This window comes from Silene latifolia, chromosome 2, assembly GCF_048544455.1.
Source record: "Silene latifolia isolate original U9 population chromosome 2, ASM4854445v1, whole genome shotgun sequence".
Classification (NCBI taxonomy): Eukaryota; Viridiplantae; Streptophyta; class Magnoliopsida; order Caryophyllales; family Caryophyllaceae; genus Silene; species Silene latifolia.
The window spans coordinates 183,924,813-183,945,981 of record NC_133527.1 but is presented as its reverse complement, the minus strand read 5'-3'; the positions used below and the strand labels follow the sequence as shown (position 1 = coordinate 183,945,981).

Genomic DNA, 21,169 nt, shown 5'->3' with positions numbered 1-21,169 from the left:
CCGGTGTGTATTTATCGGATATCCAAATAGCAAGAAAGGATGGAAGGTTTATGACTTACGAGAGAAACGAGTTTTTGTTTCACGAGATATATTATTTTATGAAAACATATATCCTTATCATACATGTAGTCCCAATGATACATCCCAAGTTGAATTAGACAGACATATCCAAACTATACCATCTTTTATTGATTACAATAATTCCCATTCGGATCACGACGTAAGAGGGAGTAATGAATCAGGGATTAAAACAGGGGATCATGGCGTAAGGATAGGTTGTGAACATGGAATTGAAAATAGTGGGACAAGTGATAATAATGGTGAAATCGAAATAGAAATAGAAAAAGATAATGATGGTGAAATCGAAACAGAAACAACAAAAGATATCGCTGTAACTGGGTCGCAAGCCGAGGAACGGACGATGGGTCGAGGTGCGCGAGAAAAGTTTGAACCGGCATGGAAGAAGGATTATTACTGCAAGTCCACACGTGTAATTACCCCAAATCAACATGCTCACTCCGAACAGTCATCGTTTGCCCGGTCAGGTACACGATATCCCATTGATAATTACGTTATTAATAACTGTTTTTCAACTACTCACAAGGCTTTCCTAGCTAGTATTGATAAAGAAACAGAACCTACAAATTACCAAATAGCCGTGAAGGAAAAGAAGTGGAGGGAAGCCATGAGTAAGGAAATAGAAGCTTTGGAGAAAAACAAGACATGGAAAATCATGCCATTGCCAAAAGGAAAGAAACCTATTGGATGCAAATGGGTGTATAAAATTAAATACAAAGCCAATGGGAATGTGGAGAGATATAAAGCTCGTTTGGTGGCTCAAGGATTTACGCAAGTAGAGGGAGTCGATTTTCATGAAACTTATGCGCCGGTAGCAAAAATGACGAGTGTAAGGTGTATGTTGGCAGTAGCTGTGGCAAAAGGATGGCATATAGAACAACTCGATGTGGACAACGCATTTTTGCACGGAGATCTCGAGGAAGAGGTGTATATGAGAATACCCCAAGGGTTCGAAAAAGGGACAGAAACGAAGGTATGCAAATTGCTTAAATCTATTTACGGTTTAAAACAAGCTTCACGTAATTGGTTTTCGAAATTAACGTTATCTTTAAAGAATTATGGGTTCATACAATCTATGGCGGATTATTCTCTATTTACTCTAAATCAAGGTGATATTTTTATTGGTGTGTTGGTGTATGTTGACGACATGATAGTGGTGAGCAATAACAAGGAAACATGTGATAAATTTAAATCTTTCTTGAACAAAAGTTTTGGAATTAAAGATTTGGGAAGATTGAAGTATTTTCTAGGGATAGAAGTGGCTCATTGCAAAGAAGGTTTGTTTTTAAATCAACGGAAATATGCCTTGAGTATAATAGAGGAGACAGGAATGAAAGGAGCAAAGACGGTATATACACCTATTAGACAACGACACAACTTATCCTTAGCTAAAGGATATGTATTGAAAGACATTATGAAATATCGGCGTTTAGTAGGAAGGTTGGTATACTTGACTATCACGAGGCCAGATCTTGTCTATACGGTTCATATATTGTCGCAGTTTGTTAATGAGCCTAGAAAAGAGCATTGGGAAGCGGCCTTGAGAGTTGTAAGATATATAAAACGAAATCCCAACAAAGGAATCACCATGAGAAGGGAATCGAATTTACAAATAAAAGGCTATTGTGATTCCGACTTTGCAACATGCCCGTTGACAAGAAAATCAATAAGCGGGTATTTTATTTCACTAGGACAATCACCCATATCGTGGAGAGCAAAGAAACAAGTGACAGTAGCTAAATCAACGGCGGAGGCAGAATATAGAGCTATGGCGGCAGTCACAAGTGAACTAATATGGGTTAAGTCTTTCCTTGCTTCTTTAGGTGTGTTTCATACTAAGGAAATGGATTTATATTGCGATAATCAGGCAGCAATTCATATAGCAAAGAATCCGGTTTTTCACGACAGAACGAAACACATAGAAATAGATTGTCACTTCATTCGACAACACATTGTTTCAAAGGAAATCAAAACGATGCATATAAGAAGCAAAGAGCAAATAGCGGACTTGTTTACTAAAGCACTCGGAGGGGAGACATTCGATCATTTACAATGCAAGTTGGGTCTCGGAGTTCCTAGAGCTCCAACTTGAGAGGGAGTGTCAAGAATAATAATAAGAATATTCCTTGTAATTTTATTTAATGTATTGGTTGGTTGTAAATAGATAGGAATTAGAATGTGAATAGGTGTAAAATCAAGAGGTGTGAAGCATTGTATATAATACCCATGTAACTACTTTATTTCTGATTTGAGAAAACTATAACATCATTTATCATTCTTCATTCTTTCACAGACTCCGCTAATGAAACAACATAACTGGCCCACATATTTCTCATCCGATTGATGTCCTCTGGCGAAAATTCTGGGGCTTTGTTAAGTATTAGTGGAAACTACAATTCAAAAATATATATAATCAAAATAGATATAATACATGAAAGTATACAGAATTGAACTCAATTTACATCTCAAATAGTTTTTAAATCACACTAACCCGTATCGGAATGGTAGAAAGTTTTCCAACGATAACCTTCCACATGGAGTGACAAACGTAAAAGACGCATTGTTTGTCGTCTGGTGCTTTAGGAGACTATTATATAAATCACACACAAATCAGCTGAATTAGATAATCAACCTCTCGCATAAACATTAATTAAATGTTACTTATCATACATTTTGGGGACAACGTAAGTTAACTGCATATATGATGAGCATAGTTGGTACAAGTGTTTCGGCTAATACACATATCAAGTAGTAACTTAATTTCAGCTAAAACATTTATTATTGTATATACATACCTTTATTCTGTTTATTAGCATGGTGTTCCGTATTTGACTCGGTTCACAGGTACGTGGCGTACCGAGAGACACATATTGTCTTATACAACAACCAATCCAACTCGCAAAATACCCGGCATACTCACCATATGGCAGCCCCGTATCTTTATCCCATTGTAAAGGATTATGTATCTTTGAATTTATTGCTTCTAGGGAAACCCTATGGCGCATTCGACCCGCAGTGTGTTGCAAACTATTCTCATCACCTGAGTCGTCGCCTGACGTATTTCCATCGTTTCTTTTGCGCTTTTGGACCATATCTAAAGCAGTGATTAATAAAGAAATAATAGCAATGCATACTTATAATAACAAACAAATCTCTAGAGAGGTGGGTTTATTACTTCTTTAAATAGGAGAATCCGGATTGATCTGACGGCGGCAATGACGACGATGACAATGACAGTGACGACGATGTGGTAGGCTGGTGGTAGAGGGGAAGCTCAATGTTTGAAAATATTACGTGGGGGAGGGGAAGCTCAGAGTATATATGTGTGAATAATACAACACTTGCAAGACCTTGTTTATTGAAAAGTAATAATCACGGTATAAGAAAAACCGTTATATTTTGTTTCCAAACAGACTACGGTTTTGTTTGAAACCGTAATTGATTAGTACTATCTACAACGGGTTAGAAATAACTGTTGTCTGAAATATTTTCATTTTGTTTGATTTTCCCGCCATGAAATAAAGCAACATTTTTATATACATAACAACGGCCTCAACCGTTATAACTGTACACGTCCAGAACAACAGTTTGGGTATATCCGTTTTAATTTATATTTCATTTTGTTTGATTTTACCGCCAAGAAATAAAACATCATTTTCATATAGATAAAGCATCATTTTGTTTGATACGATTTTTCCCTAACCCGCCCGCTGCAACAGCAGAAAAAGTTTACAACAACAGTTTGATATATATAACAGCAAGACAATAATTACACATGACGTAAGATAACTCGATTGGATTGCTGATATTTTCACGGCTGCCGGGAACGTTTTTTGGATTTGCTAGTCTCTTCATTAACCCAAATACATCCATCATGATCATTCCGTGTATATATGTTTGGAATGTTAACATTTTCAACATCATTACCAAATTGCGTTATAGCACTGTGACCAAGTCCTTCAAATTCGACGTCTTCATCATCTGGAATTCGGCGATGACAAAATAGAACAACTGACCACTTCTTATCCATAGGATCGGTAATAGAAAAAACTTGTTTTGCTTGTGACGCTAATATAAAAGGATCGTCCTTGTTTCCAACCTTGTCAAAATTTACTAATATGAATCCTAAATTATCCTTTCAACACCATTGTTGTTGTCAACCCACTTGTACCGAAATAGAGGTATCTTAAAATCCATGTAGTCTAAAACCAATATCTCTTCAATAACTCCATAATATTGCATTGTACCCAAAATAGGATTTTTATCCTTTGAACTAGCAAAGTATATAGCCTGAGAATCTACGCAAACTCCACTATTTTGCATTGTACTCGCCTCATCTTGAATGCGGGTGTAGAAAGTGTACCCATTGATCGCATACCCGTTATAAAAAGTTGCACGAGCATCAGGACCGAAAGCGAGATGTCGAAGGCTGGTAGAGCTTGTTGCACTTATTATGTTAATGATGACAAGTCCTTGATCTTTATATCCCTTCTTAACAAATGCAAAATGCTAGACGTGGTATGGCAGGTTTACAAGGACATGGCATTTAGTCGGAAGACGGATGGAAATTCGGTTCAAGTCATGGTCCATGTTTAGCTGTTTGTAAGAGTATTATGCTTGAGGTTACTTGACGTTTTATAAGACATGGCAAAAATATTTTTTGAAGTAAAATATTTTCTACAAATATTTCTTATGATATACTCTTGACGAATTCAAAGCAACTTCTTATATTTTGATTTAAAAGATCTTCCAAAGTGGTTAAGAAGTTCCTGGAAACATTCGGTCAAATATTTGGAGAATTATTTTATCAACAAAATCTTTTTGTTGCCTAACTTATAGAAAGCAAGGCTTTGACAATCAGTCGTTTATTGAAAAAAAAAAAAAAAGAGCACACAAGTTTCATTGTTTTTCAAATTGCTTTTCAATCGTACAAGAAACTTTAAAAGTATTAGTAGTTTTAGCAAAGTGTTTTTGGTGAATTTAAATTAGTTTGTTTTGCAAAAACTACTCTGGCCGTGTCTCTTAAAGTGTTTTCATGTACTCAAAGCGTCATACTCATTAAGATATTTTGTTCTCCATTGTTCTAATTCATTTGAACCATATAAGGAGACAAATTGTGTTGTAATTTTCTTTTGTGAGAGAGTGTTATTTTGGGGTAAGGGGTTGTACTCGAGTTGCACGATCGGGGTTGATCATGGGGGTTTTCTTTGTAATCGGGTTTGGTTATAAAGAAAATATTAATAAGAGAGAGGGTGGACGTAGACCTTTAGAGAGTTGGTCGAACCACGTTAAAAATCTTGTGTCTCGTGCTCTTTCTCTTTATTTGTTTTATTTCTCGTTCATTCTTGTAGATCTTGTTTCACGCATACGAACAGAACAGTACAACACAATTCTTATTGTTTGAACAGTCACCGAGACTGTTCCATTCGCCCGTGTACTGTTTCAGTATCGAACGAGAACTATCCTTTCGCTTTAAAGTTTAAATTTTTAAAAGGGTACTTAATTCACCCCCTCCCCCTCTTAAGTACTGGATCGGTAAACTCAACCATTGGTATCAGAGCCTTATGCTCTTGATTGCCTTACATCAAAGAGGTTGATGCTTTTTGAGTTTATCTTTTTATTTTTTATTTTCTCATGAATTCCAAATCTGTTAAATGTCCTGTCCTTGATGGCACGGACTATGGTTGGTGAAAAAATCATATGATGCATTTTATACAAGGAACAGATTACGAATATTGGGTAATCATCGAAAATGGTCCCCTAGCTATCACTACCACCAATGCTAATGGTGTGTCTAGTGTAAAAGCGCCCAAGGACTACACATCTGATGATTACAAAAAGGCGGAGAAGAATGCTAGGGCCATATCACTCCTGCAATCCGGAATTGGCGAATCAGAAACTAGTCGTATTGCAGGATGTAAAACGGCCAAACAAATCTGGGATAGTCTAGCACTAGCCTATGAGGGGACCGTGCAAGTAAAGAAACAACGTATTGATCTCTTAATGCAACAATACGAATCCTTTAAAATGCACGAGGATGAACCAATAAAGACTATGTCTTCACGCTTTTCAAATATAACTACCGAACTTTCAAATCTTGGTAGACAATTTGAAACTAAGGACATTTTCCGTAAAATTTTAAGAAGTCTTACCAAGAAATGGCGACAAAAGGTCACGGTCATTGAAGAGTGCAGAGATTTAGCCACTCTCACCTATGAAGCTTTAATGGGATCTCTTATGGCACATGAAATAACTCTTGATAATGATGCCTGAAGAGAAACCCAAAGCTAAGGGACTAGCCTTTAATGCCATCTCAAGTGATAATGAAAGTGATATTGAGGAGGAAGTTGCCACGCTATGTAAATGAATTGCTAAAATAATTAGAAAGCAAAATCAAGGAAAGTTCGAAAGTTATAAGCCGAAAAAATATTTTTCTTTGTCTTCCTCACCACGACCAAAGTCCAAAATGGGCTGTTTTGGATGTGGTGATCAAAATCATCAAGTTTGAAATTGTCCCAAATGGAAAGAGGAGAGTTCTAAGGATAGCCGTGAAAAATCTAAGCAAGAGTTCAAACGTGCAATGATTGCTACAGTTTGGGGTGAGTCTGATTCAGAAGACGATGAACCCATCAAAGAATCAGAAGAAAAGCTTTGTCTCAGATCTACTTACAAACCAAGGACACAACATAAGAAGTATGTTGACTCCTTCAAGTGCCTCATGGCTAATTCTGAAGCATCGTATAGCGAATCCGATGACGAGATAAGTCTCTCGAATCTTAAAGTTCAAATTAGGTCTTTATCTAAGAACAAAATTTTGAGAATACTTGATGAGACCTTGGACACTAGTTATGAACAAAAAGGGCATCTTGATGCAATGCAATATGAAATAGAAAGTATAGCGGAGGAGAACTTTCAGTTAAAATGTGATCTGAAAGACATAACTAAACGAACAGTCGACCAGACTGTTCATTCTGAACTTACTGCCAATAACAAGTCTCTTGTTAATAAGATTCATGATTTAACTAAGGAACTTGACGAGATTAAAAGAGTACATGTTACTAGTTCAACCACTTATTCTGAAATTCGTTCCAAATTTGATAGACTCAATGTTGATTATGACGCTCTCCTTGATAAGAATAAGAAATTACTTGTGAAAGTTAGAAATTTGGAGACCGATTTGAGTAATGCCCGAAATGTGGTTGCTAAATGGGAAGGTAGTGGTATTGTGCTAAACTTTCTGGTTAATCAATCTAAGAACACTAATAAAATTGGATTAGGTTATGACTCTCGTTTTGACTTCAAACAAAATAGTTCACCACACCGTATAGTTTGGGTCCCAAAACAGAAAGTAAACAACCCGCCAGACTGTTCAAAACAGAACGACTCTAGTACTGCTGGGCTTAATAGACCTGAACCCAATGAAAGAGACTTTCGTAAGCGTAAGTATGTGGGTCTACCTGAGTACATCATGTGCAAATTTTGTGGTAAAACAAGACATGTATTTAATGCTTGTAAGAAGCGGTTAGGTCACTTGGAACAAAATTTTAAGATTGTCAAGCAAATTGGATTCGAATGGACTTATTAGCACAAGTGACTACCCAAAAGGGACCCAAATTAATTTGGGTGCCCAAGTTCAAAGTATAGTTCGTTTTGCAGGCTAAAGTGAGAGGGAGCAACATGCTTTGATCATAATAAATTTCGTTGCTCAAGGTGCATGCATATGAGATGATATTTTTTTACCTCTCACATAGAGCCTACAAAGTGGAGGTATGAAACATGAATTGGTAAAATGTTTCGGGTTTATTCACACTTCAAGTAAGGATGGTAAGAACTTCCCAACTCTTAATCTTGTGTTATACAACTATCATGGAAAATATAAAAGGGTAGTTGGTATGTATATTCTTAAACTCTTGGCTTACTACCTATTATGTTGTATTCTTCATCTTGGTTATAAAGATATATCTAACATCATTAAGCATATGTGCAGATGAAGAAGAAGAAGAAGAAGAAGAAGAAGAAGAAGAAGAAGAAGAAGAAGAAGAAGAAGAAGAAGAAGAAGAAGAAGAAGAAGAAGAAGAGAAAGCCTACGAGGATTTGATGAGTAAAACCAGATCGAAGCCTGTCAGACAGTCCACTGAACTGTACAGATAACATCGTTCTCAAGAAATTGGAAATAGAATAGACTTCTGAACTGTTTCTATCATGAAAAAGGCTCAGTTCTGGGAAGAAGCCTTGAATGCTTGTTATATTTTCTATCGTGCTTCTATTAGAGCTATCCTTAAGAAAACGCTTTTTGAGCTTCTTTATGGGTGAAAGCCAAACATATCACATTTCCGCTGCTTTGATCAAAATGTTTTGTTCACATTAATGGCTAAAATAATTTGAGAAAATTTGATCCAAGAAGCGATGAGGCGGTTTTTATAGGATGTTCAAAAGAAAGCAAGGATTATAATGTTTACAGTAAGATAAACATGTGCTTCAAGAGAGTGTGCATATAATCTTTGATAAAACTAATGTTCTTAATGTTTAATTACAGGATGATGATGATTTCGAGATTGGATTTGTAGATGATGATCCCCTTGATTTAGAAGAAGAGCCTTCGTCATCATTATAAGGAACATGCACTGAAGAGTCCAGAAATTCAGGAGGAACTGAACAGAACATGGAGATGTTCAATCAATAGAAATCTACGAGCACAGTTGATCATGAACAGACAGACAGACGGTTTAATGCAGATACTAACCAGACAACCAGTGGCTCAGGCGAATCAGGAACCACAAACAGGGAAGCTGAGAAGAATCAAACAGATACCAGTACTGTTCAATCTACGCCTGAACCAGAGATATTTATTCCTCGACGTATGAAGCATCAAAGCTCGTATCCTTTGGATAACATCTCGACCAATATCAATCAGAAGAGCTCAACCATAGCCACCAAAGGAAGTGAATACATCTACTCATTGTGGTTCTTAAATCCTATGGGTAAGACAACAATTACGGGATTGAGGTATGATTATTAAGTGTGTGATTTTTCATATGATAACACGAGTGCTTTTATTTTATTTTCAAATATCCCGTTCATCACTTTTTTTCATGATCATATAGAAAAAGGGAACATATGCTTAAAATTCTAGAAAACTGAAGATCAGTTATTCGACATTTTCACTAAACCATTGGCTAAGGAACAATTTGAGAAAATCCGATTAGAATTAGGTCTATTGAATAGTGGCTCATAGTCAATTTTGTCCTAAAATTAATTCCTCGATGATTGACTAGAATGGAGTAGTTGTGATATTGAGTTGGTAAATTCTCCTTTTCGTTATTGAGCTTGGTTGTAGTCTACTTACTCTAGTCGTTTATTTCTTTCAAATAGACTAGTAATAAGTTGACATGTCTTTTGAGTTGTTACTATGATTACATATTCATGTACAAATTTGGCAAAATACATATAACCGCATTCTTATTAGCCTTACCCATATCTCCATAACCACTCTATTTACCTCCACCGACCATAAAACCTATATTAAGCCTCCCTCTTCCTTTCCCAATTACCGACCCAAATGAAACACTCCTCTAAACCCTAACCCTCTTTGCTCAACATAAAACTCAAACACTCCCAAAACCCAAAACCACCAACAAATCCAACACTATAACACCCTACCAAATACAACCAAACCCAACAGCTCAACCCAAAATCCATTTCCTTTACCCACACCCATCACCTAGCCAACCACCATCTCTACCCCACATGCAACCATTCCCGAGCAACTGGCTATGGAAATCGAGGGGCCCTAAAATCGTGACACACAATTTGATGTCTCTACTATTTTCTTTCCAAAGTCATAAAGGGGTTGTGATTGAGAAACTTGTGGCTGAAGAGGAGAAAAAAAAAAAAAAAAACAAAAAAAAAAAAAAAAAAAAAAACCAAAGCTTCGGTGACAAAAAAAGGGTGGGCTTGAAGCTTATGAATGGCCTTTGATACGTGCATTTTATATAGTCCTTTTAGGCCTTTTTATGCACGTATTTCTATGCTATTATCGTAGTTTATGCTACGAAATGCCCCGAATATGCTACTTTGGTTTGTTTTGTCTTATTTGCAGGAATGAACCAGAAAATAGTGAAATCGAGCCTTTTACCGTCCGTTTAGCATGCATTTGGAGGAAGAGTGAATTTGGAGCGGGAATGTAGTTGTCTTGAGATGCGCAAAGAAGTAAAATAGCTAGGCGAGCAAAGGAAGAACTTCAAATTGCTAGTGCCTACTTTGAAGAGCTATATCTCGAGTTCTACAACTGATTTTCAGGTGATTCCAATTGGAGATGAAAGCTTGTCCTATTAGCTTTCCAACTCCACCGGAACCGCCCTGTTTGCCCAAGTAACGAAGAAATGGCAGCCGTTTGAAGTTCAGTGTGCGAAGTAGGAATTGTGCGCTGGAAAGTACTCGATCGAGTAGATTTATGTTCGATCGAGTCCTTTTTCTACTCGATCGAGTAGATTCAATTTAAGGTTTACTTGATCGAGTAGATTTTCTACTCGATCGAGTGGTTTAAGCTTAATTTTACTCGATCGAGTGATTTAAAGTTACTCGATCGAGTGGTTTTGATGTTACGCATGATTAATTAACCCGTGTTGGGCTTAATTTCGGGATAGACTTTTGTTTTCCTATTTAAGCTTTCATAATTAGGTTAAGGGGGATCTCTTATCATACTACACACATCACACGTTACTTTTCCTCTGGTTACTGTTTAATACTACTTTCTCTCCATTTTCCGGATCCTTTCCACTGTAACTTTCTTTCTTCCCCTTTTCACTCTTTATTTAATGTTTATTTCTTCCCCCTTTGCTTTTGTTCTTACTTTTATTATGTCTAGCTAATTTCTCTGCTAGGACTAGGTGATTCAATGGATGAATGTTAATTGCTAATTAGGTTTATAGATTTGTCGTTGTTGTTTTAGTCTGTGTTGTTAATCATTGCTATAATTGTATCATGTTGATTGAATCGATGCAATTAGCCTTTTAATTTTGGTAAGCCTTGACCTAGACCGAAAGGTTGTAAGGGTTGAGACCTGCAGTGAACAATAAGATGCTTTAGTGAGGGCGAAAGTTAAGCTAATAGCATTTTAGGGCGAATTGAGACCGAAAGGAGATATTCATTGCCTCTTAGACCGACACATCGACTGATCTGTGACCTTAACTGCGATTGACTGACGTTCATTGATGACCCGAAATCCTAGTCCTCTCCCCCTTGCTTGTTAATTCCTCTCATTTCTATTTCTCTTGCTTTATCTTATTTAGTTTAGTCAAACAACTCAAAACCCCCAACTTGTGACATAGACAGGCCGAATAGACAAGTAGATAGTGACCGCCTCCCTGTGGAGATCGACCCGACTTCCCTAGCTATATTAGTTAGATCCAGTTGGTTATTTTTTATAGGTATACGACTACCCTGTCAAATTTTGGCGCCGTTGCCGGGGAGGCAATTACTTTATTTATTTGTTTAATTTTGTCTGTCTTTAGCTTCAAGGGATTTATCCCTTGAGGCCGTTCTAATCTTTTTCTTTAGTGCTGTTTTGATAGGTCCTACCTAGACAGTTCTAGATAAAAGATCGTCAAAGGGAAGGTTTGAGTACCTTTGACCCGTCACCTATGTTCCATTATATGGCACAAACAGGTGATTTCTCATGCGGAGATGTGGTGTCATTGAGCACAATGCGACTTTTGCATGGCAGAAAATGACGAGGTCTACGCATTCAAGCAGCATAGACGAGCTAGTCAACCTTCTGTAGTTGTGCCGCCACATCTGCCCTATCAACGAGGCTACCAACAGCCTCCATTTATTTGGCCACCGCAACAAGAAGCTCCTCCTCCTGATAAGCAGAAAGAAGAGATTGCTGAGTTGAAGTCTTTATTGAAGGCACTTGCACTCAAAAGGCAAGAATATGATAGACAAGTTTGTGCGCAAATTGATGAGCTCGAGTCTGAAATAGCTCAGTTAGCTGCTGAGTTGGAAATTAGGCAACTAGAGGAAGCCTGTGTTACCTACGCAGAGAATGGTTTTTCCCATGAAGAACCCGTGTTACCTAATGCTGATGATGATTTCTGTGACTCAGATTACGAAGTTCTATCGTATAGTGACGCTTCAGACGAAGATTCATGCACTGATCAGCACTTTTCACTCGATCGAATGGATTTTAGTGGTCAATCGAGTGAAATTCTTGAAGAAACGGTCGATCGAGTAGTTTGCATCACTCGATCGAACAGCTGTTTAGAGGGAGTACTCGATCGAGCTGTTCAAAGTGCTCGATCGAGTGATTATCAAGAGGGAAGTTGTCGATCGAGTAATAATTCTGCTCGATCGAGTAGTTTGGCCAGTAAGAGCAATGATTTATCACTTGGGTTCGTTTTAGACGACAATTTTGATGATGACAACGGTTATGGTGAGTCTCCCCTTTTCAAAGCCGAGTTAGATGCGCTTGAGGCTGCGATTTACGGGACGGAATCCACTGAGGAGGGTAACGAGAAGACAACTGAGTCGGTAATTGCTCCTAGCACGGATGAGATAATAAATTATTTTGTCAATGATTCCGACTTTGAGAGCAACCAACCTGAGGTAGTTAGCAATAATTTCATTGTTGTTGGTATTAATAGTACGCTATCTCATATGATTCCCATTTTTTCTTCTTCCGATGCTCTACCCCCTCCCAGTTGGTCAATTAATTTAACAATCTTTCGCCGTTCTTGTCATCTCAAATTTGTTAAACTAAAACAATGGCCTAGATTATTATTAATTGCTCATGCGCTCCTTTATTTTATTGACAAATTTAGGAGCTGTCATAGGAAATTTGTTAGGCTTAAACGATTAAATATTTCAATTTCCTATTTTATTTTTATATTATGGTGCTACTTATGCTCTTGTGTAGCACATGCGCAGATATATGATCTCATGCTAAGAGCTTTGAGCTGTTTTGATTGTGACTAATTGGAGCAGCTGGAAGAAAAGAAGGTCGAGCTAGAACCTGTCTGAAACTAGCGCTACCCGGGAGGCAACCCGGAGATTTTATTACTTGGACGGGGCATCAAGTATACGACCACAAAACCGCCATTAGGTTATCAATTTCTCATAAGGAATGATTAAATTAAGATCGCTTGTGAGCCTATGAAGTCGGAAAAGAGGAATTATCAGTCATTATGTCACTCAACTCAAGCATATAGTATCATATACTCGTGCCATCCATCAACTTCATAGACGTTTCGACATGTGCACATGATGTGTATCATGTATAGTTGTTTACATTTTGAAAGGTAAAGACAAGACATAATGTCATAATCTTAGACAGTTTACATATTCCAAAAACAATACTCCGTTAAGTACGGGGTGTCCATATTTTGATGCAAAGAATAGAAATAGGCCTATTAGTTTTCGGTACGAGCCAAATGCATAAGCAAGGTGAGTCTACAGAGTGAGTAAAACTTTAAACTTAAGTTTTATTCCTGAATGACATGAAACATTAGCAAACCCGCTACAGGTACCAAAAGACCTCGTAAACATGTGGTTTACACGCTACTCTATAAACCCCTCGATGAACGATGGACCGTGATCCCAGACAAAAGGAAATACCATATTCAAATGTTGGTAGAGACTGCTGTCACCCGTCTGAGTCTGTCGTCGTCCTAAATCCCTCATTGAGAAATTGCCCTTCTCTTTACTCAATCTGCCGGTTAATAGTCAGTGCACCTATTTCGTCTGTTTATCACGGTAAAGCAGAACCATTCAACTGGGTTCGCTCGTTGGTTCACTCCTGGGAACTGGATCTCGAAACTAAGCATATAGCATGAGAGGCGCCCACGGCAACGGAAAGAACATGATGGGGACCCAAGCCGTCATCATCCGATAAAAAGTTAACTTGAATCGGAGTAGATTGTCTCTCTGGCAGCCCAGGAACCCCTAATTGCGAATCTTTGGCATTTCCCCACATGTATAGCTTCCCTGTGTCTGTTTGAAGATGCATAATTTTAAGCCTACTAGTATAGCTTACATGGAAAATGTAACATAAGTATCGGCCTTAGTTTGAGAAGGCGCAAGGCGTGCTGATTTTGGACACGAGACGCACTGATTTTTCTCACACATCCATATTTTACAATCAAATTTTGTGCAAGAATAGTCCCTTTTTTGTTTTAAAGATGGCTAACATGTATTTTCAAGTGAGAATTAAGGATAAGGGGGAGGAAACAAGGGTAAAATAAAAGAATTTGAAAGAAAAAAAATATGGAATTGCATAGTAATGCGCCTCGAGTGCACCTTGGTGCGCCTCACTAGTTCCGCTTTGTGCGCCTTAGGTGCACCTTTTATATTCCATGCACCTCAAGCAATCTGACGCGATTTGGTTGGTGCCTAGGTGCGCCTCAGGCGCATTTTTTTAAACTAAGGTCTCGGCCTTTGTAAATGCCCATAGGCCATCGCAACCATTTGCAAAGAGATTAGATGGCAACCATGGCCGATCCATCTCCACAGCAATACATGACGAATTTTAGCTATTTGAAACTCCCTCTGTTCTAATAGGTTTAACCATATTACTTTTCGAACGGAGTTTCAAGAAGAAAAAACTGCATAGCAAGTGGGCTTTTGACTTTGTGAGCCATTTTGGAAAGTATATTAGGACCCAAAGAAAAGCGACACAGTGTGGGGTTATGGGTCATTTCGGGCGTTGGTTATTTCAGATTTTTTAAAAAAAAAAAGGCCTAAAGAAGATATGCATACAAACATGTCGAAACGGCCCAAAAGAGGAAATGTATACAACATGCATCATGGAATTATTATTACCAACATAAGCAGATAACATGTCAACACAAACATACCAGTGACAGCAGCTGAAGAAGAACCTCCGCAAGCAATTGAGACAATACGTTCCTCAGCTAAAGCCTCGATCATTGTGGGAACCTTCTGACTTTGAATAGAAGAATGACCCAACTGACCATGGCCACCATGTCCCCATGAAAGCACCTTACCATCATCTGTAACGAGACGAGCTCAGGCGTCAAGCAGTAAGCAAAGATGTTAAGGAGTACATAAGAAGTAAGAATTACATCTAGCTTGTCCAACTGTAAGATTCTTGAACATACCGGTCAGAGCAAGTGAATGATACCCACCACAAGCAACTTGGAGTACACGCACATTTTCGAGACTGGGAATTTGTCTAGGCCGCCAACCGCCAACCTTATCACCAGTTCCAAGCTCGTAGTTCGAATTGGCTGCCAAAGCAAAAAAAAAAAATGCAATCTGTTAATATTTGATACTATAACAGAGTTTTGGTTATTCAAAATTTGCATAATCCGTCCCAGCTAAATTAAGAGACAATAACCAAAGAAAGGCAAAAGGATGGCAACATCTTCCAAAAGAGTTCTCAAGAAGATAGATCGTTACCTCCCCAGCCCCAAAGTTGACCTTGTTCGGTCAAAGCCATTGTACAAAAGCCCCCACAAGCAACAGCAGACACAGGAACAGGCAGCGCTTTTACTTTATCAGGGGTACTAAGCCCACCAGTTTGATCTGGACCTCGTCCAGGGCCAAGACCTAATCTACCGTCACCTTCTTCTCGACCCCAAGTGTAGACCTCACCTGTAATTCAGATGAACAGGAAATAAATGGAGAGAATATATATGTTACGTACCATTTGGCATCATATATAAAAAGGCTACTGTGGTGGGGGAAATAAAAATATGCAAATTTTCGGATTCTATCATGGACACTGTATTAACCAAGAAACCACAACCAACTATAGTTCGGCTCCGAAAAGCATGTTGTAAGCAGATAGATATTAAAGACACACCTAGGCATTTTACCACCTTCACTTGTATACTACCCCTTTGTAAAAGATGAAATGAAGTTATGTAATCTTCACATATACAAATGATAAAAAGTTCAAAAGTCCACGGCAGATAATTAAAGCTTATAAACAATCGCCTCTCCTTCCCCTTCCTCTCCCCTTTATCTACAAGTGCTTCACATTTCTTAGCTTCCTATTTAAGCGAGGTTCTCTTTGTAGTTCTAATATTTTACTAGGTCGAACTTAGATCATCAAAATGGTGTATTATGTGTTATAACTATACGAGAGGTACCAACAAAACTGACAAATGTGCAGAATAGATTCTCTTATTGCAGTTTGCAACTTCACCATAAACACGATAAATCGCCAATCATAGTTTCCCACACTACCACCCTAGAAGACATTGATTATTCTCTCACATATCTGTTACTCCTCAGGACGATTTCGACCTCGCCTCAATCCCTCAGTAGATACTAGATAGTAGATATTCTCCTTGTATGTGACAGTTGATGGCTTTGTGCAGAAGAATTGTCCTTTTAATTAATGACTAGAGAGGTAATGAAAGTGTCGTCATGTGATATATCATATCACTTTCCTTGATCCGTCAAGCCTAACAAAAGGGGAAAACACCGGCCGAGATATATCGTGAATCGGCCAACTCAGTCCGACAAGGCCCTTGAAACCCTAGATGCTTCTCCAGCCAATTTTTTTATAAAGTACATTTATAGCCTATTTTATCTAGAGTATGATAATATTGGCCCAAAGAGTCAATCTAGATAATTGACTGATGTGATAACCGCCATTAACCGGGAAAAGCTACAAAACGACCTTTAGAAAACTGATGTGATAACCGCCATTAACCGGGAAAAAGTCCGCAACGACCGTATCTAGTACAATTCTGAGATATTATTATCTGATTGATACTGCAATCTCAATTCTCAAACCCTGCGTGAACCCAGAATTTATAGTCTCCATTTGGCTTTGATGCTCAACCAATGTCAACTTAAATAATTAACAGACAGTCAACATAGGTTTACCGTGTCTGATTTCTCTAAACAGCTATCTACGTATGATCATCAATTGTTTTCAACGCTGTAACTATTGTACGTCGTGAGAAAACATTGTCCAAGTCGGCGTCGTTTGACCAAAGAGCCAAGTGTTTCCAATATAAATGGGGCGGAGGGAGTGACCCCAGCGCAAGACCAACTCTTGGAGAAGAAAAATAAATTTGACAATAGCATAACACACACCTGAATCAGTAATAGCAGCAGTATGTGTTCCACTGGTTGCAATATGATTAATTTTCCCACTCCAAGGACCTTCAACCATCCTGGGAACCAATTCTCTGGTGAAAACGGAATGACCAAGAGCGCCAAACCCACCATAGCCCCTGCAAACTTTATTTTTCAAAAAGGTAAACCCATCAAGCTTCAAAGAAAGTAAAAACACACCCTAGAGAAAACCCAACTTACACACAAAACGCAATCTCCCTTCATTTCATATTCCTGTTTTCCACTTTTCCCTTTCAATTTACCCCTTTTATAGAATGTCATTTAGCACTACAAATCGCTGTCTTGCTGACAAATATCGCACAAAACTTCGCATCTTGCTATGCATAAAATCAGTATCCAACAGAATCTTCACAACATGAACTCTCAATTAATAGCAATCCAATGGGATTTTTCAAAGGGAAAAAACACTCGACCTTCCCCTAGCTTCTACAAATAAAGGCTCTCAAAATCTCGATCTAAACTAAACTAAACTAAAACTCTATGTAGCACATTAACCCTAATCAGTCATCAGTCATCACACATAAACACGACAATCCAACAACAACGACATTACCCCAATGCCTCAATGGCTCCCGCAAATTGCGGGGTAAGGGGGGTCGGATGTACACAGCCTTACCCTTGTGTTAGAAACACAAAGAGGCTGTTTCCGAATGACCCAAGATGAAAATTGCGTCGAGAACTGCATTGAAGGACTACTACTTCACAAGAGAAAGAAGCGCAGCCACTTTAGTAAGCCATTTTGCTTTACTCCATCATAATCCAGAACCAAAGAGTAATGAGTCTTTGGCTCCATTGGAAATATGGAGATAACATAAACACGACATTGATTGTCAAAATTTAAGCAACTCCCCCCTAGCCCAAATCGGAAAAAATAAGCATTTCATTACAAGATGTAACATGTTTTATGAACATCAAGGAACGGAAAAACTAACAAATTTGATTCCCAAAATTATCAAACAAGCCCAACTCATGTCCAAAATACATCTCGCAAAACAGCATAGGAGATAAGGAATTATCATATCATAGTACTAAATCTCTCGTGCTCACAGTATCCTAATCACCCTAAACGTGGTAGCGTCCAAAACACTGATAACTCGGTCACAGTCGATATTTAAAACCATGATCAATGATCAAAATGAACAAGAGCAGGTAAAAACATTGATCTAAAAGACAAGAACAACAATCATAATGAAAAACAATGTCACAAATACTTGTGGAAGGTGGCCTTGCGGTTGGTATCCGGTCTACACAATATTAATGTAAAACCGTCTTACAAAAGACTAACGAAAACAATAGAGACTGACCAACTAAAGATTTGGCCTTGAGAAGTAAGAGCAACAGAGTGAAGACCACCAAGAGCAAGCATGTCAACACCTTCCAAAAACGGATTGGGCTTAGGCCCAAACTCCAAATTTTCATGGCCCAACCCGAGTCTGCCACCGTCACCTTTACCCCAAACCCACACCGACCCATCAACCACCACCGCCGAATGAAACAACCCACTTGATATTCCGACTGATGGCGGCGGAGACGGTATAGTGGCGGTGGTTGAGTCAGTAGGGAGGCGGCCGGAGGAGGCGGCGAGGCGGAAGAAGGGAGGGAGGAGAAGGGAGGCGAAAGGGGTGGGGTAGAGGCGGGTTGACTCGATTGGGAGACCGAGTTGACCCGATGAGCCGCGGCCCCATGAGAGGAGTTGCAGGTGTGTGGCGGTGGTGGTTGTCGTGGTTGGGTGGGTGTAGAGGAGAGGTGGGGGTGAGGAAGAGGGTGGTCGTGGTGGTGGTTTAGGGGTGGTTCGTAGGGTGAAGAAGTGACGGGTGATGGTGGTAGTGCGGCGGAGGATGGTGGTTGTTGCGGTGGTGGTGATGCGCATTTTGTGGAGGTGGGTAATGGGAAATGAGAGAGAGAGTAGACGAGGTTAGTGAGGGGGATTTGGTTTGGAGGGGTTTGGCTAGACCTGATAAAGCTTACCCGATTTGAATTACCCGACTCCGATAAAGTTCGTTTCGAGATTCGAAAGTGACCTGAATTTGATTGACCCAAAATCAACCTGAAATCAGAATTGACCTGACTTGATTTAGAGTCGACCCGAACCTTGATTGATTCAATGTTGGCCCGGCCCATAATAGACCTGATTCAAAATGACTTAAATGACCCAAAATGATTCGAAACAACAAATACTAAGTCATATTAATTTTATATGCGTCAAAATAGAGTTTTGTTATTACAACCATTCTTAATAAATACTCCGTAGTTAAATTTCCAAATTAGGGAGTATTAGACTACTAACTAAAGTGTTTTAGCCAATAACCCAAAACGACCCGACTCAAAATGACCTATACCCGAAAGTGACCCGACAACAGGCCACCCAAAATTGAATCGAAACCCGAAATGACCCGGCCCGCCCCGACCGCCCTGAAATGTATGGCAGACCCGAGATGTCCCGACCCAAACTGACCTGACCCATACCCGACACAAATGATCTATTTACCACCTCTGGGTTTGGCTGACCAAATTGGTGTGATGAGAGATGGTGTTTATGAATGGATTCGAATCGATTAGTATCATTGTCATTGTAGCTCTTATTACAATTTTACACAAATTGAAAAGAAAAAAAATCATATCAACTGTACTTCCTATGTTCCTCCATTTAACTTCATTCTACTACTTTACTTTTTTCACGTTTGCCAACGCGTATTTTACGCCATAAATATCGTTAGCTAGGTATTTTCAAAAATTATAAAAGTTGGATAGTTTTAATGTACTCGTAAAGACGAATCAAACAAGATCTCACATGAATATATTTTCACTTATATATTTAGGGAAAATTGAAATTGAATCCTCACTTGTAAATAGTGTACGAAATAGAAAGTGGTAGAATGGAGTATGAAGGAAGTATAAGAGAAGCACGATTATTATAAATAAAAAAAGGTCATTACTCTTTCAGACTTTTTTCATTATTTTTCGAGAACGTATCCTTTAAATAAACGCAATTGTTAAATCTCGCACACTTTTTTACTTAAATCCCACACATTTTGCCCTAATATTCCATAACTACCCTTCAACATAAAAAAGACCTAAAAGGAGTTATTTCCCTTCTCTTTCAAAAAAAAACTAACCAATTCATTAACCAGTCGAGAATTATGAATAGTAATTCGCACATACACGTAAATTCTCCATTTTATCAACAATTTTATTAATACGGTCTTTAAATTGATTTAGTTAATGTTTTTTTTCAAAAGGTTTTTTTTACAATTAGGGTTTGGATTGATATTCGATTAATTTGATTAAACAGTATACCGCAGTTAGTTAGATAGTAATTAGGTAGATTAAATTGAAATGCAAACTCTTTTTGACAAATGATATCACCTGCAAATTGCAGGTTGCTGCAATTCTGCAAATATAAGATGCACCACATATTCATCGCCACATAAACTCTTTCGCTTTCGTTTTAATTGATGCTAATCGAAGATGGCGTGCTCTCTTACTTTGCATATTGAAGCATTTGCCAATTTTGGTTGCTGCAAATATTCATGCTGTCGATCATCATTGCCAGAGTACAACGCTAGTGAGAGGGGGTGGGTGACTGGGTGACGATGGGGAGGATGAGATGTGTCAATTTTCTGGGGTTTTTTCTTTTGTTTCTCTTTAGTGAGGTGTGAAATGAGATGGTATATACGGAATAATAGGAAAAAATGTGCGGAATTTAGTAAAATATTGTGCGGATTTAGCACGTCCCTATAAAAATTACTCTCTTTACTCTTTTACACATCCACCTAAAAACTAATCAAACATTAGCAAATTTGTCAATTATGCATCTTAATTTTTTTTTGTTTTTTTTTTTTTTTTTTTTTTATGACGAGGGGGTTGAATTCCCCCCGGGCTCATGCATTCCCGCACCACCACATGGACCATGTAAGCCAATTGTCAACTGAACAACTAATAATTCTAATTTTACTTATGAAAACCAATTTTTTTTGTA

At 38.4% G+C, this 21,169-nt stretch overlaps 2 protein-coding genes across 3 annotated transcripts; one reads left to right on the top strand and one right to left on the bottom strand.

Annotated features, from left to right (window-relative positions):
- Positions 1–5,781: 5,781 nt before the first annotated feature.
- Positions 5,782–6,351, top strand: LOC141641760 (uncharacterized). Its single transcript, XM_074450409.1, has one exon. The coding sequence runs from the start codon at positions 5,782–5,784 to the stop codon at positions 6,349–6,351; it is 570 nt and encodes a 189-aa protein (XP_074306510.1).
- Positions 6,352–13,377: 7,026 nt separating this feature from the next.
- LOC141643650 (RCC1 domain-containing protein RUG3, mitochondrial) lies at positions 13,378–19,144 on the bottom strand. Of its 2 annotated transcripts, none has more exons than XM_074452892.1 (6): positions 18,495–19,144; positions 17,149–17,288; positions 15,496–15,690; positions 15,195–15,323; positions 14,931–15,086; positions 13,378–14,067 (listed from the first exon to the last, which is right to left on the bottom strand). In XM_074452892.1, the coding sequence occupies exons 1-6, from the start codon at positions 19,058–19,060 to the stop codon at positions 13,868–13,870; spliced, it is 1,386 nt and encodes a 461-aa protein (XP_074308993.1). In that variant the 5' UTR covers positions 19,061–19,144; the 3' UTR covers positions 13,378–13,867. The 2 variants fall into 2 exon arrangements, with proteins under 2 accessions (XP_074308993.1, XP_074308994.1); XM_074452893.1 differs by having other exon boundaries at positions 17,149–17,295; positions 18,495–19,138.
- Between the last annotated feature and the right edge of the window lie 2,025 nt (positions 19,145–21,169).